Raw genomic sequence first — 17,633 nt, 5'->3', positions numbered from 1 at the left:
TGTGACAGTTGGTAGATTCGGCAATATGCTACGGTACAGCAATACGCATCGGTGGCAGCACGCTCCATTATCGAAAATAGGATTAGAAATTACTTCGTTCTGATTAGCTGAAGATTCAGTGCTAAAGCCGGTTTCACTGCCGATTGAATGCGCAGTAAAATAGTGGGGATGCAAACGCTTCCTTAAAGAGGAGGAAAACCATATAGAAGTTGAGGATACAACGAAGCATTGGTGAGGTAGGAATGGCTCAATGTGGTGAGGCATCACTGTATTGAACTAAAAACGTAGGAGACAAAGGTCCTCCCTCTTCCTCTCTCATGTATGTATGGGAGCGTAAAACTTTATGTAAATAAAATTGGCGGTCACAAGAGAACATACATACAAGCACATACAAATTATCAGTTTTTCCTGTTACTCGTTTCCCGAGATTAAACTGCTTTGTATCTTATATTATGTACTACATTTTATACGAAGTACACGTTGCAAATATGCTTCGTGCAATTGGTGAATCAATCAATTGTTAAATTTAAAATCGCGTTCGATGTTGCCATTACGTATCATTGTGTAATACGCGTCAAGTATGCCTACGTTAGTTTGTGCCATATAGTTGGAATCTCTGAATATATAATTCTATTTTGATATTTCTTTGTTAAAATATTGGCGATCTGTTTTAAGCATCCTAACAGGTATCTGCGAACGTTAAACATGCCAAGGGTAAGTTTATACCTTGTAATCGAATGCCACTAACAAGTTAGGTTAGGTAGTAACCGCGGTTTATACATTCAAAATTTTTACTGATAGTTCAACTTTGATTTTTATCAAATTCAACGATCTTGTCTAATATTTGCAGGATATACGGTCTTATTTCCAAAGTAATAAGGTTAATTCTAGTGTTACTTCAACAAAGCCGACGAAAAGACGAATAATTTCATCCGATGAGGAAGATGAAAAAATTAAAACTCCTACGAAACGACCCAAGGTTCAAAAATGTTTTTATTGTCACATTATATTTGAAATTTAGGTTTCGTATGTCATAATTATATAAATTTTGTATTTTTATAGAAAGCGAAAACATTGGGAAAGAATCCAAAGAGTTCAATTAGTTCAGATGAAGAAGCAAAGGCAAAAAAAGTAGTTTCTCCTGGTGATATTTTTGGTAAAAAACCAATAAACAGAAAAGAAGCTCCAAAAATAACAAAAAAATTGTCTAAAGAGGTGAATACGATTTCAATAATGTATAATGATATCTAAATTTGTGAAAGAGTCTCTGACCGCAGCGCGCTCCATTAGCGAGAATGGGAGTAGAAATTACTTTGCTCTGATTGGCTAACGATTCAATGCTAAGACAAGATTCGCCGCGGATTGGATGCGTAGTAAAATGGTGTTGATACAAATGCTATCTTAGAGAGGAAGAAAATTTTGAGAGCAAGAGTTGAGGTATCACTGTATTTTTTTTCTAAAAAAACAGTGATATAATTGGGGAATTTGAAATATTACATATGTTCTTATTTATATTTTGTGAAAGTGCAAAGTAAGTTTGCATATAATAGTTTTTTTTATGTGCAATATTTATTTTTCAAATTGTTATTTAATAGTTTTTAATCTTTGTTCAGAGGTATTTCTTTGCTTTTCATAAATGGCACTTTTACACTTATTTCAAAGTAAAAAGTTATTAGTATGAGTCATTCCATGCAAAATCAGTCCCCTTGTTCAGTAGTTTTTCAGAGTACAGTTTCATAATTTGCACACCTCAAATAACTTTTAAATTAGCACTAGCTTCTTATTGTCTTGCGTTGTCAATTCCGTGATTTATCCGTGAAGGGTCTTCATTTAAGTCCGTTGCACATGATATCCATATGTTTGGGTCATGATTGCCGGTGGTTAACCAACTGTGCCTTTACTCTTGGGCTATGAGTCAACAATAATACGTTGTTTTTGTACAAGAAATTGTTTTAATTTTATAGGAAGCTAAAACTCATGATGATGCAGACTTTGAAGCAACTTTGATTCAGTTAGATACATCTGATATTGAACAAAAATATTTAGAGGAAGGTACATCAGACAAAGGTACTAATATTTAATATGACACGAGTAACTTCTAAAGAAGTATAAAAATATACTTCATTTTTCATTTTTTATAGACTCCATTCACAATGCATGTAAAAAAGATGATTTGCCTAAAAACAATAGTGGAAATGAAGAGGGAAAGACAATACCCTCTAAAAACAAGGATAAAACTGAAGAGGACAGTACACATAAAAAATCGAATACAGATCTAAGTAATAAAAATGTTAATATAAGTGATTCTAAACTTAATGGTAAATCAAAGCATGCAAAGAATACTTCCAAAGCAAAACCAAGTGGTTATGAACTGGAAATAGATCAATCAAAGAGAAAGTCACCTAAAAAGGAAGAAGGTGCAGATGAATATGAAAAGAGAGGTGAAAAAAGGAAACAGAGTAGTGCCATGTATCAACAATATCTTCAGAGAGGAGGAGCAAGGAATCCAGGTTCAAAAGAAATTCCAGAAGTATGTGCATGAATATTGATTTATGATGATTTATATAACTCGCCTGGTATTTTTTTTTTTAATTGAGCAGTAGCTTAATCGTTTGATAATACTAATATTTTAGGGTGCCGAATATTGTCTTGCCGGATTAAGTTTCTTGATTACTGGTGTTTTGGATTCTCTAGAAAGGGAAGAAGCTGAAGAACTTATTAAAAAGTACGGCGGACGAGTTTTACATCAAGTTTCCAGAAAAACTGATTATGTTGTAGTTGGCGATGACCCTGGTCCAGCAAAAATATCAAAGGTAATATTAATTCTTAAAGCATTAACTATTAATTCTTTGCATGAACAAATTTTATGATCTATAATGTCATGTGTACATTTGCTTTTAGGCAAACAGTTTTAATGTAAAACAGATATCGGAAGATGATCTCTTAGAATTGATTCGAACAAGAAAATCAGGTCATGTGCAAGATGTAAAACAGTCTCGTACAAAATCAAAAGATAGAACGAAAGAAAAAAGGAGTGATTCTGATAGTACGCCTCCCTCGTTACCTAAACGACCAAAAATTGAATCAGATCAAGAAACAGAAAAGTCAGAAAAATTACAATCGCCTCATAAAAACGGAAGTGGAGACAATGTTATAGAGAAGATGCAAAAAGAAGGACATGTCGAGGAAAAAACAGGAAAGACATCGCCTAAAAAGTCGCCACCTAAAATGTCGCCACCTAAAATGCCACCACCTAAAAAGTCGCCACCTAAAATGTTACCACCTAAAAAGTCATCACCTAAGAAGATACACGATGATAAAAAAGATGTGAAGGACGCTAAAAATCTACAAATGAGAACCGATTCATTACAGAATGTGAGATTTATTATTTAAGTGTAAATTAAGCAGATGAACTTCATGAAATCTTTTGGTTATATATATTTGCAGATTAATGGGGATGTACCAGTGCAGGCGTTGGTTGAAAAATATAGACCTAAAACTATGAAACAGGTTCTGGGACAACAGGGAGATAAAAGCAATGCAAAAAAATTATATACGTGGTTAAATAATTGGCATAAAAATCGAAATGGCCAAGTGAAACATACTAAACCAAGTATGTTTATAAGTTAAAATAATTCCATATTTTCTTTATATTTCGATTAATTTTACTTGTAATAATAGTAATATATTTTTATAGTGATATATGTTTTCATTGGTGTTAGGTCCATGGGCGAAGAATGATGATGGAACTTACTTTAAAGCTGCTCTGTTATCTGGAGCACCTGGCATTGGAAAGACTACAACTGTTCAAGTTGTTTGTAAAGAATTAGGTTTTGATCTTGTAGAGTTCAATGCATCTGACACTAGAAGCAAAAAACTATTAAAAGAGAGCGTATCCGAACTTCTATCTAATACTTCATTAAAGGATTATTTTATAGGTACATATGCTCATAAATATATAGGAATGGTAATAAATGTTAATCAAGATTCTAACCTGTTATATATTATAGATACTAAATGCAAACCAACGTCGAAACATGTATTATTAATGGACGAGGTAGACGGTATGGCTGGTAATGAAGATCGTGGTGGTTTGCAAGAACTGATTAGTTTAATCAAATCATCCGAAGTGCCAGTTGTTTGTATTTGTAATGATCGAAATAATCCTAAGATGAGAACGCTTGCTAATTATGTTTTCGATCTCCGGTTTCAAAAACCTAGATTAGAACAAATTAGGGTAAAACGTTTAATTATAAATTTTTAGCTTGATTCTACATAGTATATTCTTTTATTAAAAGTTATTTCTTATACAGGGAGCAATGAAGAGTATATGTTTCAAAGAAAACATTAATATATCCGGAGAAGATTTGGATCGCTTAATTGAGTCAACTAATCACGATATACGACAAGTAATAAATCATTTATCTTTGTTTGTGGGAAAAACTGGTACTCAAGAGAAAACTGAGAAAAAACACATCAACAAAGATCTGAGATTGGGGCCCTGGGACGTTGTGAAAAAAGTATTTTCTGCTGAGGAACACAAACATATGAGCATTCATGATAAAAGTAACCTGTTTTTCCACGATTATAATATAGCGGCATTGTTTGTACAAGAAAATTATTTAATGGTTGCACCAGATGGACCAAAGTATGTTCACAGTACTATTTTTTCTCTTTATGCAATCCGAATTAATTATATCTTATAATTTATTTACTGTCTTATTTTTATACAGAAGTAAACTGTTAGAAAAAGTAGCTGAGGCTTCTGACAGTTTAGCGTTAGGAGATATAGTTGAAAAATCGATAAGAACTAATGGATCTTGGTCTCTTTTGCCTATGCAAGCCTGTTATTCTTCTGTGATACCTGGAACTGTAATGTCTGGTCATGTTGCTGGTCAAATTAATTTCCCATCTTGGCTTGGGCGTAACTCGAAAGCTGGTAAATTTGATAGGTATATAATATACATGTGTACATATCCTTAATACAGTATGCTCTTTGTAACATTTATATAACGTTTTAATTATATTGTAGATTAATGCAAGAGATAACTGTGCATACACGGTTAGTTACCGGTGCGAGCAAGGAGGCTATAATTTTGGATTATATGAAACCTCTCAGGGATGCTATTGTTAGACCATTGGTAGTTAATGCCAGTGAAGGGGTAAACGCAGCAATAGATGTTATGAATCATTATCACCTACTCAGGTTAATTTTATTTACGCATAAAAACAATACGAATGCATGTAAGAAAATTCGATTTTTAATATATTTGTCTCTTTGGTGTTATTAGGGAGGATTTAGATTCTTTGATAGAAACGTCTTTATGGCCAGGTGATCGTGATCCTATGCAAGTTATTGATAGTAAAGTCAGTTTTATTTATTATTGTACTTGATTTAATGATATTAAAGTATGTAAGCAACAAAATAAAATGCAAGCTTGGGTTGTAGGTTAAGGCAGCATTTACAAGGTCGTATAACAAAAATGCTGCACTTCTTCCATACGCAGTCAGTAGTGTAACAAAGAAGAAAACTACACAGACTAAAGAGGATAATGATTATTTAGAAGATGAAAACTCCGAAGAAGAGAATTCTGATAATGATGATATAGAATCTAACAAAATGGTCAAGGTAAACCAACATTATTAAATATTATTTAAACTTAACAACAAATAATTGTTTATCATTTACAATATACTTCTAGGCGAAGAAGGCCACCGCTAGTAAGAAAGCAGAATCCAAAAGTAAAAGTACAGACACGAGTACATCGAAAAAGAAGAATAGCGATAAGCCCTCAACTAGTAAACGTGGAAGAGGCCGCGGGAAGGGAAAATAACACAAACATATACTGTGAAGTTGGAATGTGATTTTTATTGAACGAAACGGAATGATATCGATATTTCAAAATTCATTGTTTCCCATTAAATTCATATCATTCATTTATTTTACTCATACGTTGCACGCGAAATGATATTATAAATTATTCCTTCAACTATCATGATCTGATCTACAAGTGATCTGAAGTACAAATATGTTTTGTTTGAAATGATAGTGCTGAATAATGTCTGAAGTGTTTCTACTCCTCAATAGATTCAGCCGTTTCAGTGGTGTCAGGAGCTGCAAGTTCCGATCTAGTTTGTACACATTCTAAAACAAGTAAGGAGATTATTAACTTGGGCACTTATCGACTGTAATTTTTGTATTTTATGTATTACTGTTATTGAATCTGTTTTTAATTCTCAACAAATTGTACTATCGTAAGAATACATACGCTTTGCTCTGGGTTTCCAACCAATGTACTCGTTAGTTTTCTTGTTCTCTTCCGTGAGCCAATCCGTTAATGGTTTGAAATACTCCAAGAGTCCAGTTATATCCATATTCCTTTGGCCAGTGATCTTTTCCATTGCATCTTGCCACGGTTTAGAGGAACCCAATTCTAACATTGATCTATTCACGAAGAAAGAATACCATACATTTTTATTATTTATTACTATTAGCATCGCGTAAACATGATGCGATATAATTTTTAAATATTCAGTAGCTGAAGAGTTAAAGAATCTCTTAAATACATTTAAGATCTTATACTTACTTCAACAAGTTTCCTGCCGCTTTATTGTTGTAAATGTTACATTCATGCAGTGGTTTCGAGTCTGGATTCTTCGGATCGTATTGTTTTGCTTCTATACAGAGTGCTTTATGGAATTGGAATTGCACAATGGAGCTCACATAATATTTAATATATTCCACATCAGCTATTATGTGATATTTCGCGCCAGGATCAAAATCATCTTCCGACCGATCCACCGGTGCCTCGATACCTTGGAAGCTCTCAGCAAGATCCCACCTAACAATTAAAAGACAATTTTCTCGGTTTCGGATCACAATGCGAATAATAGGTATTATTTTTTATGAATAAATTGATAATTTCTTAAATGTGCATTCACTGACCAGTTGCAGTTGTAATTGTCTGATGTAGCTTCACCCTGGAATACATTCCATCGCCATTTGTCCATCATATATGCGAACGGGAAGAAGACAATTTTATTGAGTCCCTTCAAGTACAGACTGTTAATGTTGACCTCTTTGTCACTTGCGTCGTCGCTCAACAAACTAAAATGTAATCACAGTAGTCTCATATAGTATATGCCATTGAAAATTATATCTGCTATATAAAATGTTTTGCTTACTTGAGACTTTTCAGATGACTGGGCGTTGCTGCGCTCAGCGCTATAACATCACCGACAGCCTCATGGAATCCTGGATTGGCACCCTCTTTGAATACGGTCGGTTGATTTTTATATTGAAGATAATATTCAACGTGTCCCATTTCGTGATGGGCCGTCAACAGATCCTCCATGTTGATTCTCGTGCACTGTTTAATACGAAAATCTTTGCCGTCATAGAAGTCCCAAGCGCTCGCATGGCAAACCATCTCGCGATCCTTCTGCTTTTCTAAAATTGACCGTTCCCAGAATAAGTCGGGCATAGCAGTCAAATTTATCGAAGTGAAGAAGTCTTCAGCAACTCGGAAGATCTTTGTTGCATTGTATCCTGGAAAGAAACACAAGTAATCATTTTATAAAGTAAATCTTTTTATTTTCTATTCTCATAATGAAGGGTTCGTACAGAGTTTATTAATTAAATCGATAAGTCAAGTATACTACATAATGAAGAAGCAATACGAACGAATGTAGCAATGTAAATAATTTTAAAAAAATATTTGGGTACGCTTCGGTAAAATTTCGATTTTATTAAGATGGCGAATTTATCGACAAACCTTGTTCAACCATAGCCTTGGTAGCATCTGGCAATTGTTTCCCTGGATACGGGAGTGTAAAGTCCGCGACGTTCGACCAAGTTTGTGCCCACATATTACCCAATAAATGTGCTGGGATAGGTCCATCCTTGGAGACGATCTCCTCGCCATATTTCTTCCGAAGTTCTCGTCGGACGTACGCGTGCAATTGCAGGTAGAAAGGTTTTAGTTCTTGCCAGAGCTGTTCTAAAACAGCATAAAATTACGAAACTTCATCATGTGCTCAAATAATCTTCATAAATTCCTAATTTAAGAATTTATTTAACGAAGAAACCGAGCGAGAATCTCTACAATCTCAATCTATGAGATTGTGCCTGCAATCTCTTTTTCTTTACACATAACTGACCTAGGATTATTCAAATAAACTTAGCTTGTTCATTAATGTTACATGCATATACTTTGCTGTATTTACCGATATCTTCTGGGAAGTTATCAGCCTCGTAGTCCTTCATCCAATAAGCCGCATTATCGGAGAAATTATTCAATCTAGCAGCCATGTTGCTCAGCTCGACGTACTTCTTGTACAGCGGCTTCACTTTTTCACCTGTTACCTTCCTCCATTCGACCCAAATGTACTTCAATTCTTCAGGGTCACGGCTGTTCATCAAACGTTCAGTAAGCTCCGGTTCCAGTGCTAGATCACATTTAGATTTGTTCTTGTAATCACAGATTTTCGCGGTGCTATATATGTTCTCCATCTCGCTGATGATCTTCTCGTACTCTTGGTAGGACTGCAACCAATAATAATTATTATTAGCTCTATTTTAATTTCAATTTCTTCATATTATTTTACAATTGCACGAGGTATTTATAATACAGAAAGTTCATTACATCTTCTGGAAGAGCAGCGGTTCCCAGGACGCTGAGCTTCGCGAATTTCCTCTTAACATTCTCGTCCTCCAGCTTCTGCCAAGCGAACTCGTTCACATCGTTCCAAATGGCCTTCTGAATTTTCTGGGCCTTGGAAGAAATGTTCAACTTCTTCTCTAAATTTTCCGGCGTCAGGTCGGACGCGTAGTTCCATTCCGCGAGCGATTGTTTGTTGCTGCATTCCGACTGCCTTTGGTCGACTCTATCGAGGAACTGGATTGCCCTTTTCAATAGATCCTCGGGCTTTTCTGCCACCTCGGCGTCCTTGGCGTCCGTGGCGTCTTCGGGAGCTGGTATTCCCCATGCCAAGGTAACGAAAGCTACCACTAGAAGTCTGCGATTAAACGAGGAAATTAATTAACCCACAGATTTATTATAAATCAGGATTTTCTACAATTTTTCGTTCAACGAGCAAATAATGCAATAACCCTTTGCACCCTATTTACAGATAAAATTTCTTCGAGTGCAAAGGGTTAATTTTGAACGAATCAGTGTTCGGCAGCAGTCGTCCTAACAAACTATTACGACTTAGAGGTAAATAATAAAATAGTAAGCAGCATAAAAACGTTTTTCGAATAAAATATTTTCTAAGATAAGAACTGCATCGTGCAACATTAATTAATTGGCATACGATCCCGCGTCCTTTTATTGCCATGCGTTCACGAACGATAGCGCCCGTCCTTCGTCGCTGATGTATGACCGTGAATAAAATCAGGCTATCATATCGTCTGCGAGGTCGATCGCAGATTGCGGCTGCATTGGTTCAATGATTCGAAAGTTTTTCATGGTGCATTCGTTCAATGCGACCGCATCGACAGAAGTAGAATTTGTTTGAAGCAGCGTTCCGCGGAGATACTCTCGGTGCATTTCGCGCGAGCGCACCGACGTAGAAAAGTATTTACAGCTTCAGCTGTTCAGCGGCTTCTAAAAAAACGTCCTTCGAAACTTTCATCATAGGTCTCATGGCGAAACTGAGTTTTTATGCCTGGAGGACATTTGTTATACACAGCGCGACGGACTTGAGCGTTTCAATAGGCGTATGAATACTCTACTCTTCCGTCATTGTGCATGCGAGCGCATTATTTAGAGATAAATAGACAGGGAAGTAGGCGGTGAATGATTAAAAATAAAAGTTCTGAAAAGTTCTGTGATTAAAAATTCGAATATTAGCGAATTATGTCTGTAAATAATGCCATCGTTATGTTAATAAATATTTGTAACAGACTGCCAGTTTTTGTATCTCATTTTTTAAACTAATGTGGCAAAGAAATTTATAACTTAATAATAAAGTAACAATTAAATTAACGTTTGATTTCTTGTATTTAATTTAGGTAATTATATATGTATTTTCAAGAAAAGGATATTACTATCTGTTTGTCACATTATTATTATCTTTTTTTCCACTTTTACTTGACATTTTCTTTGCAAACAGATGTAGCTGTTGATTCAAAGCGCTATAACAAAAATTGCAAGAGGATCCGATAATTGTCTTTCTGCAGACGAATGGATCATTTCAAATTAACGAACGAAAAGTAAAACGAAAGTCGGAACATTTATTCTGCGATGCTGCTTGTGTGTATAAAGCTTGTGTAATTGCCATTGCGTATTCGATTGATAAACTACGTTTATCGTGTGCAGCGTACCTATGGCAATGAAAGAGTTAAATTATAAGATGAGCGGTTGCGGCGAGTGCTTGCGCAGTACGGTAATCGGTCAATTCAAGAACCATATCCGGGGGCAGCCGGGCTCTTGAATTGAGAGAATGCAGCGGATTGCTGTGCTCTGATTGGCCGATGATTCGCGGCTGAATAGCGCTCTGCGAGACAGCGCATCAGCGCAACAAACACGCGAAGAAACAAACCGCAAACCGAATAACCAAAAGCCGGTTGTCTCTTTTCGCGCGTCCGCGCGCTCGGCGCTTCATTTGAAACACGCGCCGCCAGATTCGATTTCCACTTATCGCCTCGTACAATCGTCGACCGCATTTGCCAAATTTTATCAAATTTCCAGCGAATGTACGAACGCTCGGGACACGTTTCGAATAATTTAACGAGATCACCGCATTCTCGTAATATATTTTTCATTTTCATGCTCGCGGCACGCATTCGAAAACATCCGCAAATGTACAGTCCGTTATCGTAAAAGCGCGAATGGCTATTTATCTTTCGACTTGTCAAGGAAGTGGTATAGCAACGCCGCTAATTATCGTATTACCAGAAGCAACGACAGACTTGACAATAATAATATCAGGAAACTTTCTAACAAACGGATACCGATATTTCTGCTTTTATCTTAATCCGTTTGTGTAATAATTTACAAAACAGAGAAATGGGTAAGCGGAACAAATATAAGGATACTAAAGATTTATATGGAAGTACAGTACCGGATTTGAAAATTGTTATAAAGGTTTCGAAATAATATTAAAAAATTCGACTTCGTTTAAAAAACTATAGGTTTTATTTCGAAGTGTTTCTGTGTAGATTCTCTTATTATTAGTTTGTACTTCACTTTTTGTAAATTGCTAAGGAACGTTAGATCGTCCTGAAAGTTCGTTTAAAACAGATCATTTTAAAGACGCAAATAGTTTAAATAAATCAAGCAGGTAATGAAGCGAAATTAAAAAAGTGGTATATTGCTCGAAGAATTGCTCAGGCAAATGTTTTACGTACACGATTCAAAGAGCATTTTATCGTGCATACATTTCAAGCTATCGAGAGCTAATCACCGCGATCCTTGGCATATTAATTAGTTTCAACATCGGTTAAGAACGCCTACCATTTGAAACCGTGTTCGTAGCAGATATTCAACGAGAGTTCACCGATCTCTAGCAGCGTAATGACAAAGAGAGCGTCGACGTTACGAAACACCGCGTCTAAAGAAAACGTTACAGTACTTCCTGATCATTGGCTAATCACTGTCACGACTGTCACTGTGACAGCTGGTGTACTTTGAGTGCCGCTCGACAACAGTTCATGCCCTTTTTTATTCGCATACAATTGTTTGTACTCACGGTCGTAGCATCATCGCGGCAACTGGTAAGACTGCTGCCGATATACGATCGGGAACTTGGAACTCGTTTTCGTCCGATGTTTCTCCGTCGATATCGTGCGATCACACGGTCAATCGGGGGACTAACTTTCACAGAGGGGGGGCCCAATCTGTTCACAGCGCGATCGAGACTGTCGGTCGATCTCCGAGTGATCTCGTCCCGGGAGATACGCTAACTTTTATGCAAGGTCCCCACCTCTGTTCAAATAGTGTTTTCCTGGCTCTCCGAACAAACTGGACATTAACCACTACAGAGACCCGGCACTGTCAGCTACACGTCGGCCGGACACGCGGAGGAAACTTCGGAACAGGCTCCCGATACATAATTGTTTTGTTGCCGGCGTGAACCCTGTTGACGGAACTCGGCGGTGATCGATTATCGGCTACCGATGAAAATTAATTTGCACGAAGAAGGAAACTGGAAAATCGCCAATTTGGTGTTACAACCCGCGGCGGCGGCTTACTACCGCCGATGTTCGTGACCGAGTAACGATCGTGTACTGTTTATTTCAATTACCTGGCGTGTTCGTTGTAACGCGTGTCGCGCGAGAACGTCGCCGTGGCTGTAATTTGAATTCGTTGATTTCGATAATGTAATCCGTTAAATGGAAACGAAAGTTAAGGAAATAGACGTGGCGCAAGTTGATAAAGTTCTTACTTTATTTTGCAATTTATCGAGGCTCTCTATAGTATACAAACGTTTTGTTATTTAATGTCTTCTTGTCGCGATATTACAAAAATAGTCGGATAAGAGAGATTTGTACCGTATTTCGTCTGCGATTTTATTAAAATCAACGCAAATTGAAATTCAATCAAAACGTATTTAATCTATTTTTAAATAGATTCACATATAACATTGTATTATAATTGCATTCAATTTATCTATAAAAAGTATATAATTTATTTGTAAGTTGAGATCTAATGAAGTAGTTTTGATGAAGCATTTTTATGGATACAAATAAAATGCTGAGGATTATTTAGAAAAACAATGATACTTGCAAGCTGACGAAAGTATTTTATTTAAATAAATATTTAGCTAGCCCCGTCTTCAGGTATACGTTCCGGTGGCAACGGTCGAAGGAACGACCAAAACCGAGCAATGTTGTCGAACCTTGGAGGAAATATACCGTACCGAATATACATAGATAAGGTCCGCTCTTCTGAAGGCCTCTCGCAGCTTCTCTCTTTTTCGCCTTTTTATATATCGTTTACCCCTCGGTGATATTAATGGCCCGGTTGCTTAGCATTAATAATCTCGCCACCCGGCGTCCCTCCCGGGGCCAGTTTACATTCCTGATCCGTAGGATCTCCCGGTGTCCTTGTTGTGTACACCCGTAACGTCCTCCGGTTTCTTTTTCGTCGCGTGCTTTCGTATTGTTCTTAACTCTACGGGACTATGGCATCATCGACCTGCTCGGCGCGGTCGCCTCAAGGGCTCTTCTTACGAGAATTGAATAAAAATGCCCGCGTTCTGTACGCTGGACGACACTGTTGTCTCGCTTGCCGAGACCGTTTGTCTGCCTACTAGGAAGCGTTTCAGGGTGATTACACGCCACGGTTGCGCATAATGCAGAGACAAAATTATTTTAGGCGCCGTACTGTTCGGACGGAATGGTATTTTCAACGGTGGTCGTCGTGTCATTCACATTTCGGTTTCGAAATTGGTCCGTTCGAAATTCAAAATTAATTTTTGTATTTAATTTTAGATTTGGTTTGGTAAATAAATAATATTGATGATCTTTTTAAGTTGCTTCCAGTTGCTAGGTCAGTCATTTTTTGGTTAAATAAAGCATAGTATGAAATGCTTTAACAAAGTGAATTTTATTCCAAATTTAGTATTTATATTACTGTATTATATTATTGTATTTATATTACATTTAAATTATATTATATTATATTTACATTATAATTATATCATAATCATACTTAAAGAGAAACATTTTAAAAACATCTCGATTTCATATTTTATTTTCAAAATAAAATTAATTAAAAATAAAATGGTCTGTCTACTATTTGCTGTTTGAAATAATATGTCACAGAGCATTGTTCTGTACAATGCTAGAATACCGAGCAAATGTAGCGCCATTAATTGTTAAAAAATGTCGTGTTTCACTTCACTAGGTATTTGTTACATCACTAGTTATCAGAGCGCGGATGTCAATGCAAACTCGATTCTTTGTTAATGGACTATCTTGACAAGATTTCATTTTTCAAATTATTCTTTCGCTTTTCCGAAGTAAATCCGTGTAATACGTATTATTTTAAAATAGTTTTAAATTATAATATGTTAATTATTTAGTAGAAATAATATGGATTTAGCAGAAAATGATATGACAATATAATTTTACTACAATCAATAGTCTTGTATTAAAGATTTCGATATTTTTACGTTATTATATATAGTAAAGACAGAATTATTGAATCGTAATTTTGCAACATTGTTATGGAAGAAATAAGAAACATCGCATTCCCGTTTTAAGCGTGTAGGTTTGGTTTCACGGGCAATGGGATTGAAAAACACGAACTCGGTGGAATTCCACGTAGAAAAAAAGCAAAATCAAGTTATTACGTTGCCGGAGTCGCAGATCTCAGGTATTTTGGATTTCTTTTATTGTTGGCGTTGATTTTAGTAACAACGCTACGAGCTGATGTAGAACCTGTTAAAAACGCCTTCGACGATTACCTCTGACTTGTAAATTTTATAACCGGCGCCTTCGAAATTGAGATAACTCTTTTCACGAATTGTTTTCTTTTTCCTTTGTAAAAAAGAACTGACAGTTTTCTGCGTGGAATAGCTGTCGAAACGTTTATTAAACGGAATAAATTAAGGATACTTAAGGATTATTCATTCGTATATTTTTACGTACAATTGACTTTTTACCGGAGATATTTTTTGCTGTTAAGACGGGGCCGGTATTTTTTTCTTATTGATCGTAACCAGTTTCATGCGGCACGGAGCTGAATAAATTACGCAAGCTTAACAAAATCGTGAAACGTTTACAACAATAACGTTTCAAAAATATTCATAATAAAATATACACGTTAAATAATAAGAGATCATGTAATGAAAATAGGTTACATGTTCGACGAAGTCTACACTATCTCAGACGATAAAAAAATACGCGTTTCTTTTTGTACTCAAAATATACGTTAATGAAGAAAAAAATTGTTAATCAAATTATTTTACGAGAAAATTACGGTAAGAAAGAATGGCGGACACTTTTGGCTACAGTCGATAAAGATAACGTGTGGTATTATCATTCGAGTAGGTAAACAGTTTATTTTACAAAATAGTGAGATATTAATTGATAATTCATATTTATTTTATGAGAAATATTCAAAGTATTTTAGGTTATTTCTTAACGGCGTAAAATTAAATATACCCACGATAGTTGTAGCCTTTGTGTCGCGCGTACTAAATGCTGAAGTCGCAAGTGAAATGTGTCCTTCATGTGCCAGCCGCGGCGAAATGTATAATCAGCTGCACAATAAATTCTAGCATTTGAAACATGTTACTAGGTTGCTATTCTATATATTTATGTCAGGTGCAACGCCGTGCTCCACAACAAAATCAAAACACGTCGATTGAAAAATTCATTCGACAAATAATATTTCATCTATAATTCGGCTTACGTAATAAAACGATTAATCGAGGGAACACCTACGGTTCTTCGCGAAAGAATGCAAATGCGAAAGTTTATTTGTTCGATGTTCCGAAACTGTAAGCCACGGAGAACTATAAATACGTTCATTCTTTTATGTAATCCAACCGACTTTATGATGATGTTAAGCAAGCTTGACACTGCAGCGAAATAAAACAGCAGGTACAACAATGCAGTATGATATGTTCGAAATTAAACAGAAGGAAAATATATTGTTTTTTATTTACTGCGATGGCAAGAAAATAGAAATTATCATTTTAACGGGCGTAGTAATTTAGCGCGTAACTCGATGAATAATTTGTAACGTTTCGATTAAATTATTTTGTTTCACGTCGTCCGAGAGTATTCGTTAGAAATGAAAATTAATGATTTGGGAGACAGTCGACTTACATAATGATGCGCCGTAATCCCACACGTATATTTTTGTACATGATATCGGAATGACGGGCGTCACAAATTTAACACGATAAACAACTGTGCTTTCTATTATTTGCAGTGTCCTTCAAAGCAGACGAACTTGCAGAAAAAGTAAAGAATGTTAACTTTGATATAAACAAAAAGTTTTCGTTCAGAAAAGTTGCTTTCATAAAAATAAAATTGCACTGATCCAATATAGTTAACCAAATACTTTCTTAATACACAAACAATTAAGTAATTTGTGCAAACAACGTACAAAGTTACAAAATTACAAAATAACAAAATTAAAAACGAGATGACTAAGTACTTTATATAACAAGGACGTAAAATCTGAGAAATTTATAATGCTTTGTTTAATAAAATAATTCAAAATAATTACGGAAAAGGCGATATGCAATATAACAAATTAACACGAGAATCATTCTGGACGTACGAATAAACAAAGCACGGTTTCGATGGAAAATTGCAACGAAACCTATGTCGAGTAATATACGTTTAAAAGCCGTAAACGGCGGGGATCGCGTGACATTTTGCACCTTCGCGGAACGAATCGCCCACAACAATGCAGCTCGCACGGATCTGACATTGCGAGGCTGACGACGGGGCACGAATAAACGCAAACGATGCCTTGTATCTATTCGAGCACGTGCCGTCCCTCAGAATTACCTATGAGACTTTAACCACGGCCCTTAAACCGTCCGAACGATGGCGAACGGTACCTCCGAAAACAACAAGTCAGAGAAAAGCGAAGAAATTGAAATTTGCCGTTTGGATCGATGCGAAAACTAATTCTAGCCAAGATTATGTTCTACTTGGGTAAGGTTGGCGTGCCGGTGGGAGGCTAGCAGCATAATTCTCACCGCTGTTCTCGGACGGCCAGGGCCGTCCAAATTCGTACGCTGTCCACCCTCTATCGAGATTCCGACATCTGTGCTATACTGATTTCCTGGTTCGTAGCGTGTCGGATCCGCAGACATCACCGCGCAAAGCTTTTGCGTGGGCAGAGGCGCTGGCCAGCCCTGGAGGCGTCCCGCGTGCCCATCTTCGGTAGCGTCGCGTACGCTGCGGATGTTATATCTGGCGTCGCGACGCCTTCGAGCCTCAGCCGCGCCTCAGCCGCCCGTCGATTCACAACTCACCCCCACGGTTAGTAAATTCTACGAAGCCTTCCACGCCGCTCTTTCTCCTCGATTTCCCGTCAGGTATACGAAGAGAGATCTCCGTTGTGTAGTGCAGCCACTCGATCCGCCCGGGTGATCTGTGTTTCTCTGTGGTGACCAAAAGTGTTTGCAGGGGAGATCGGTAAAATAGGATTTAGGAATTAGTACGTGGATCCGTTTTCTGAAGTTCAGTGCGAGGAGTTATTCGAAAGATCGTCGGTCGAGTAGTAAACTTTGAACAGTGAGAGATTGAACATCGGATATTGTAGTTCCTTTCGACGTCTCATAGATAACTTCATAGTGGAAGCTCTTAACAAAAGGCCAGATAAATTGATACAAAATCGAATTGGTTTAAAGAAATGATCGCGAAAGCTTGAAAGACTATTTCAGTTGAAAATATCAAAGAATAATTATTGAGAGAAGTAAAAATAGATTTTAGTACCATATGCAAGTTATTAGACGATCGGTAGATATTGCAAAGTAGAGACATCCTGAACGAAGATTTCCAAACATTGTACCCGTTGTACAAAATGTATTGAACGATTTCATTTTTCTTTTCAGAGACACTAAAAAAGCAGCAACATGTGCGACGACGAAGTAGCAGCCCTTGTCGTAGACAATGGATCCGGTATGTGCAAGGCCGGTTTCGCCGGAGACGACGC

The 17,633-nt window shown here is 36.7% G+C and overlaps 2 protein-coding genes across 4 annotated transcripts; one reads left to right on the top strand and one right to left on the bottom strand.

Moving 5' to 3' along the window:
* Nucleotides 1-310: 310 nt before the first annotated feature.
* Nucleotides 311-6,293, top strand: Gnf1 (germ line transcription factor 1). Of its 2 annotated transcripts, XM_078176699.1 has the most exons (16): nucleotides 312-714; nucleotides 851-979; nucleotides 1,063-1,215; nucleotides 1,965-2,067; nucleotides 2,142-2,530; nucleotides 2,634-2,813; nucleotides 2,902-3,375; nucleotides 3,448-3,613; nucleotides 3,723-3,938; nucleotides 4,011-4,237; nucleotides 4,314-4,648; nucleotides 4,734-4,952; nucleotides 5,033-5,206; nucleotides 5,292-5,367; nucleotides 5,450-5,629; nucleotides 5,703-6,293. In XM_078176699.1, exons 1-16 carry the CDS (start codon nucleotides 706-708, stop codon nucleotides 5,832-5,834), a joined length of 3,162 nt encoding a protein of 1,053 aa, XP_078032825.1. In that variant the 5' UTR covers nucleotides 312-705; the 3' UTR covers nucleotides 5,835-6,293. The 2 variants fall into 2 exon arrangements, with proteins under 2 accessions (XP_078032817.1, XP_078032825.1); XM_078176691.1 differs by having other exon boundaries at nucleotides 311-714; nucleotides 3,723-4,237.
* Nucleotides 5,845-15,854, bottom strand: LOC144467771 (angiotensin-converting enzyme-like). 2 transcript variants are annotated; one of them, XM_078176712.1, is made up of 9 exons: nucleotides 15,785-15,854; nucleotides 8,646-9,018; nucleotides 8,227-8,545; nucleotides 7,776-8,000; nucleotides 7,186-7,549; nucleotides 6,947-7,108; nucleotides 6,588-6,842; nucleotides 6,270-6,445; nucleotides 5,845-6,145 (listed from the first exon to the last, which is right to left on the bottom strand). In XM_078176712.1, exons 1-9 carry the CDS (start codon nucleotides 15,823-15,825, stop codon nucleotides 6,075-6,077), a joined length of 1,986 nt encoding a protein of 661 aa, XP_078032838.1. In that variant the 5' UTR covers nucleotides 15,826-15,854; the 3' UTR covers nucleotides 5,845-6,074. The 2 variants fall into 2 exon arrangements, with proteins under 2 accessions (XP_078032838.1, XP_078032846.1); XM_078176720.1 differs by lacking the exon at nucleotides 15,785-15,854 and adding an exon at nucleotides 11,695-12,023.
* Between the last annotated feature and the right edge of the window lie 1,779 nt (nucleotides 15,855-17,633).

Source organism: Augochlora pura, chromosome 1 (assembly GCF_028453695.1).
Source record: "Augochlora pura isolate Apur16 chromosome 1, APUR_v2.2.1, whole genome shotgun sequence".
Classification (NCBI taxonomy): Eukaryota; Metazoa; Arthropoda; class Insecta; order Hymenoptera; family Halictidae; genus Augochlora; species Augochlora pura.
This window is presented reverse-complemented; position numbering and strand designations above follow the sequence as displayed.

Coding starts and splice junctions, on each gene's coding strand:
- Gnf1 (XM_078176691.1), top strand. Junction 3,376..3,447: donor GAACCGATTCATTACAGAAT/GTGAGATTTATT, acceptor ATATATTTGCAG/ATTAATGGGGATGTACCAGT. Junction 4,649..4,733: donor GTTGCACCAGATGGACCAAA/GTATGTTCACAG, acceptor ATTTTTATACAG/AAGTAAACTGTTAGAAAAAG.
- LOC144467771 (XM_078176712.1), bottom strand. CDS start 15,825: ATGTACAAAAATATACGTGTGGGATTACGGCGCATCATTAT. Junction 7,109..7,185: donor AGTCATCTGAAAAGTCTCAA/GTAAGCAAAACA, acceptor ATTACATTTTAG/TTTGTTGAGCGACGACGCAA. Junction 6,446..6,587: donor GCGGCAGGAAACTTGTTGAA/GTAAGTATAAGA, acceptor CTTCGTGAATAG/ATCAATGTTAGAATTGGGTT.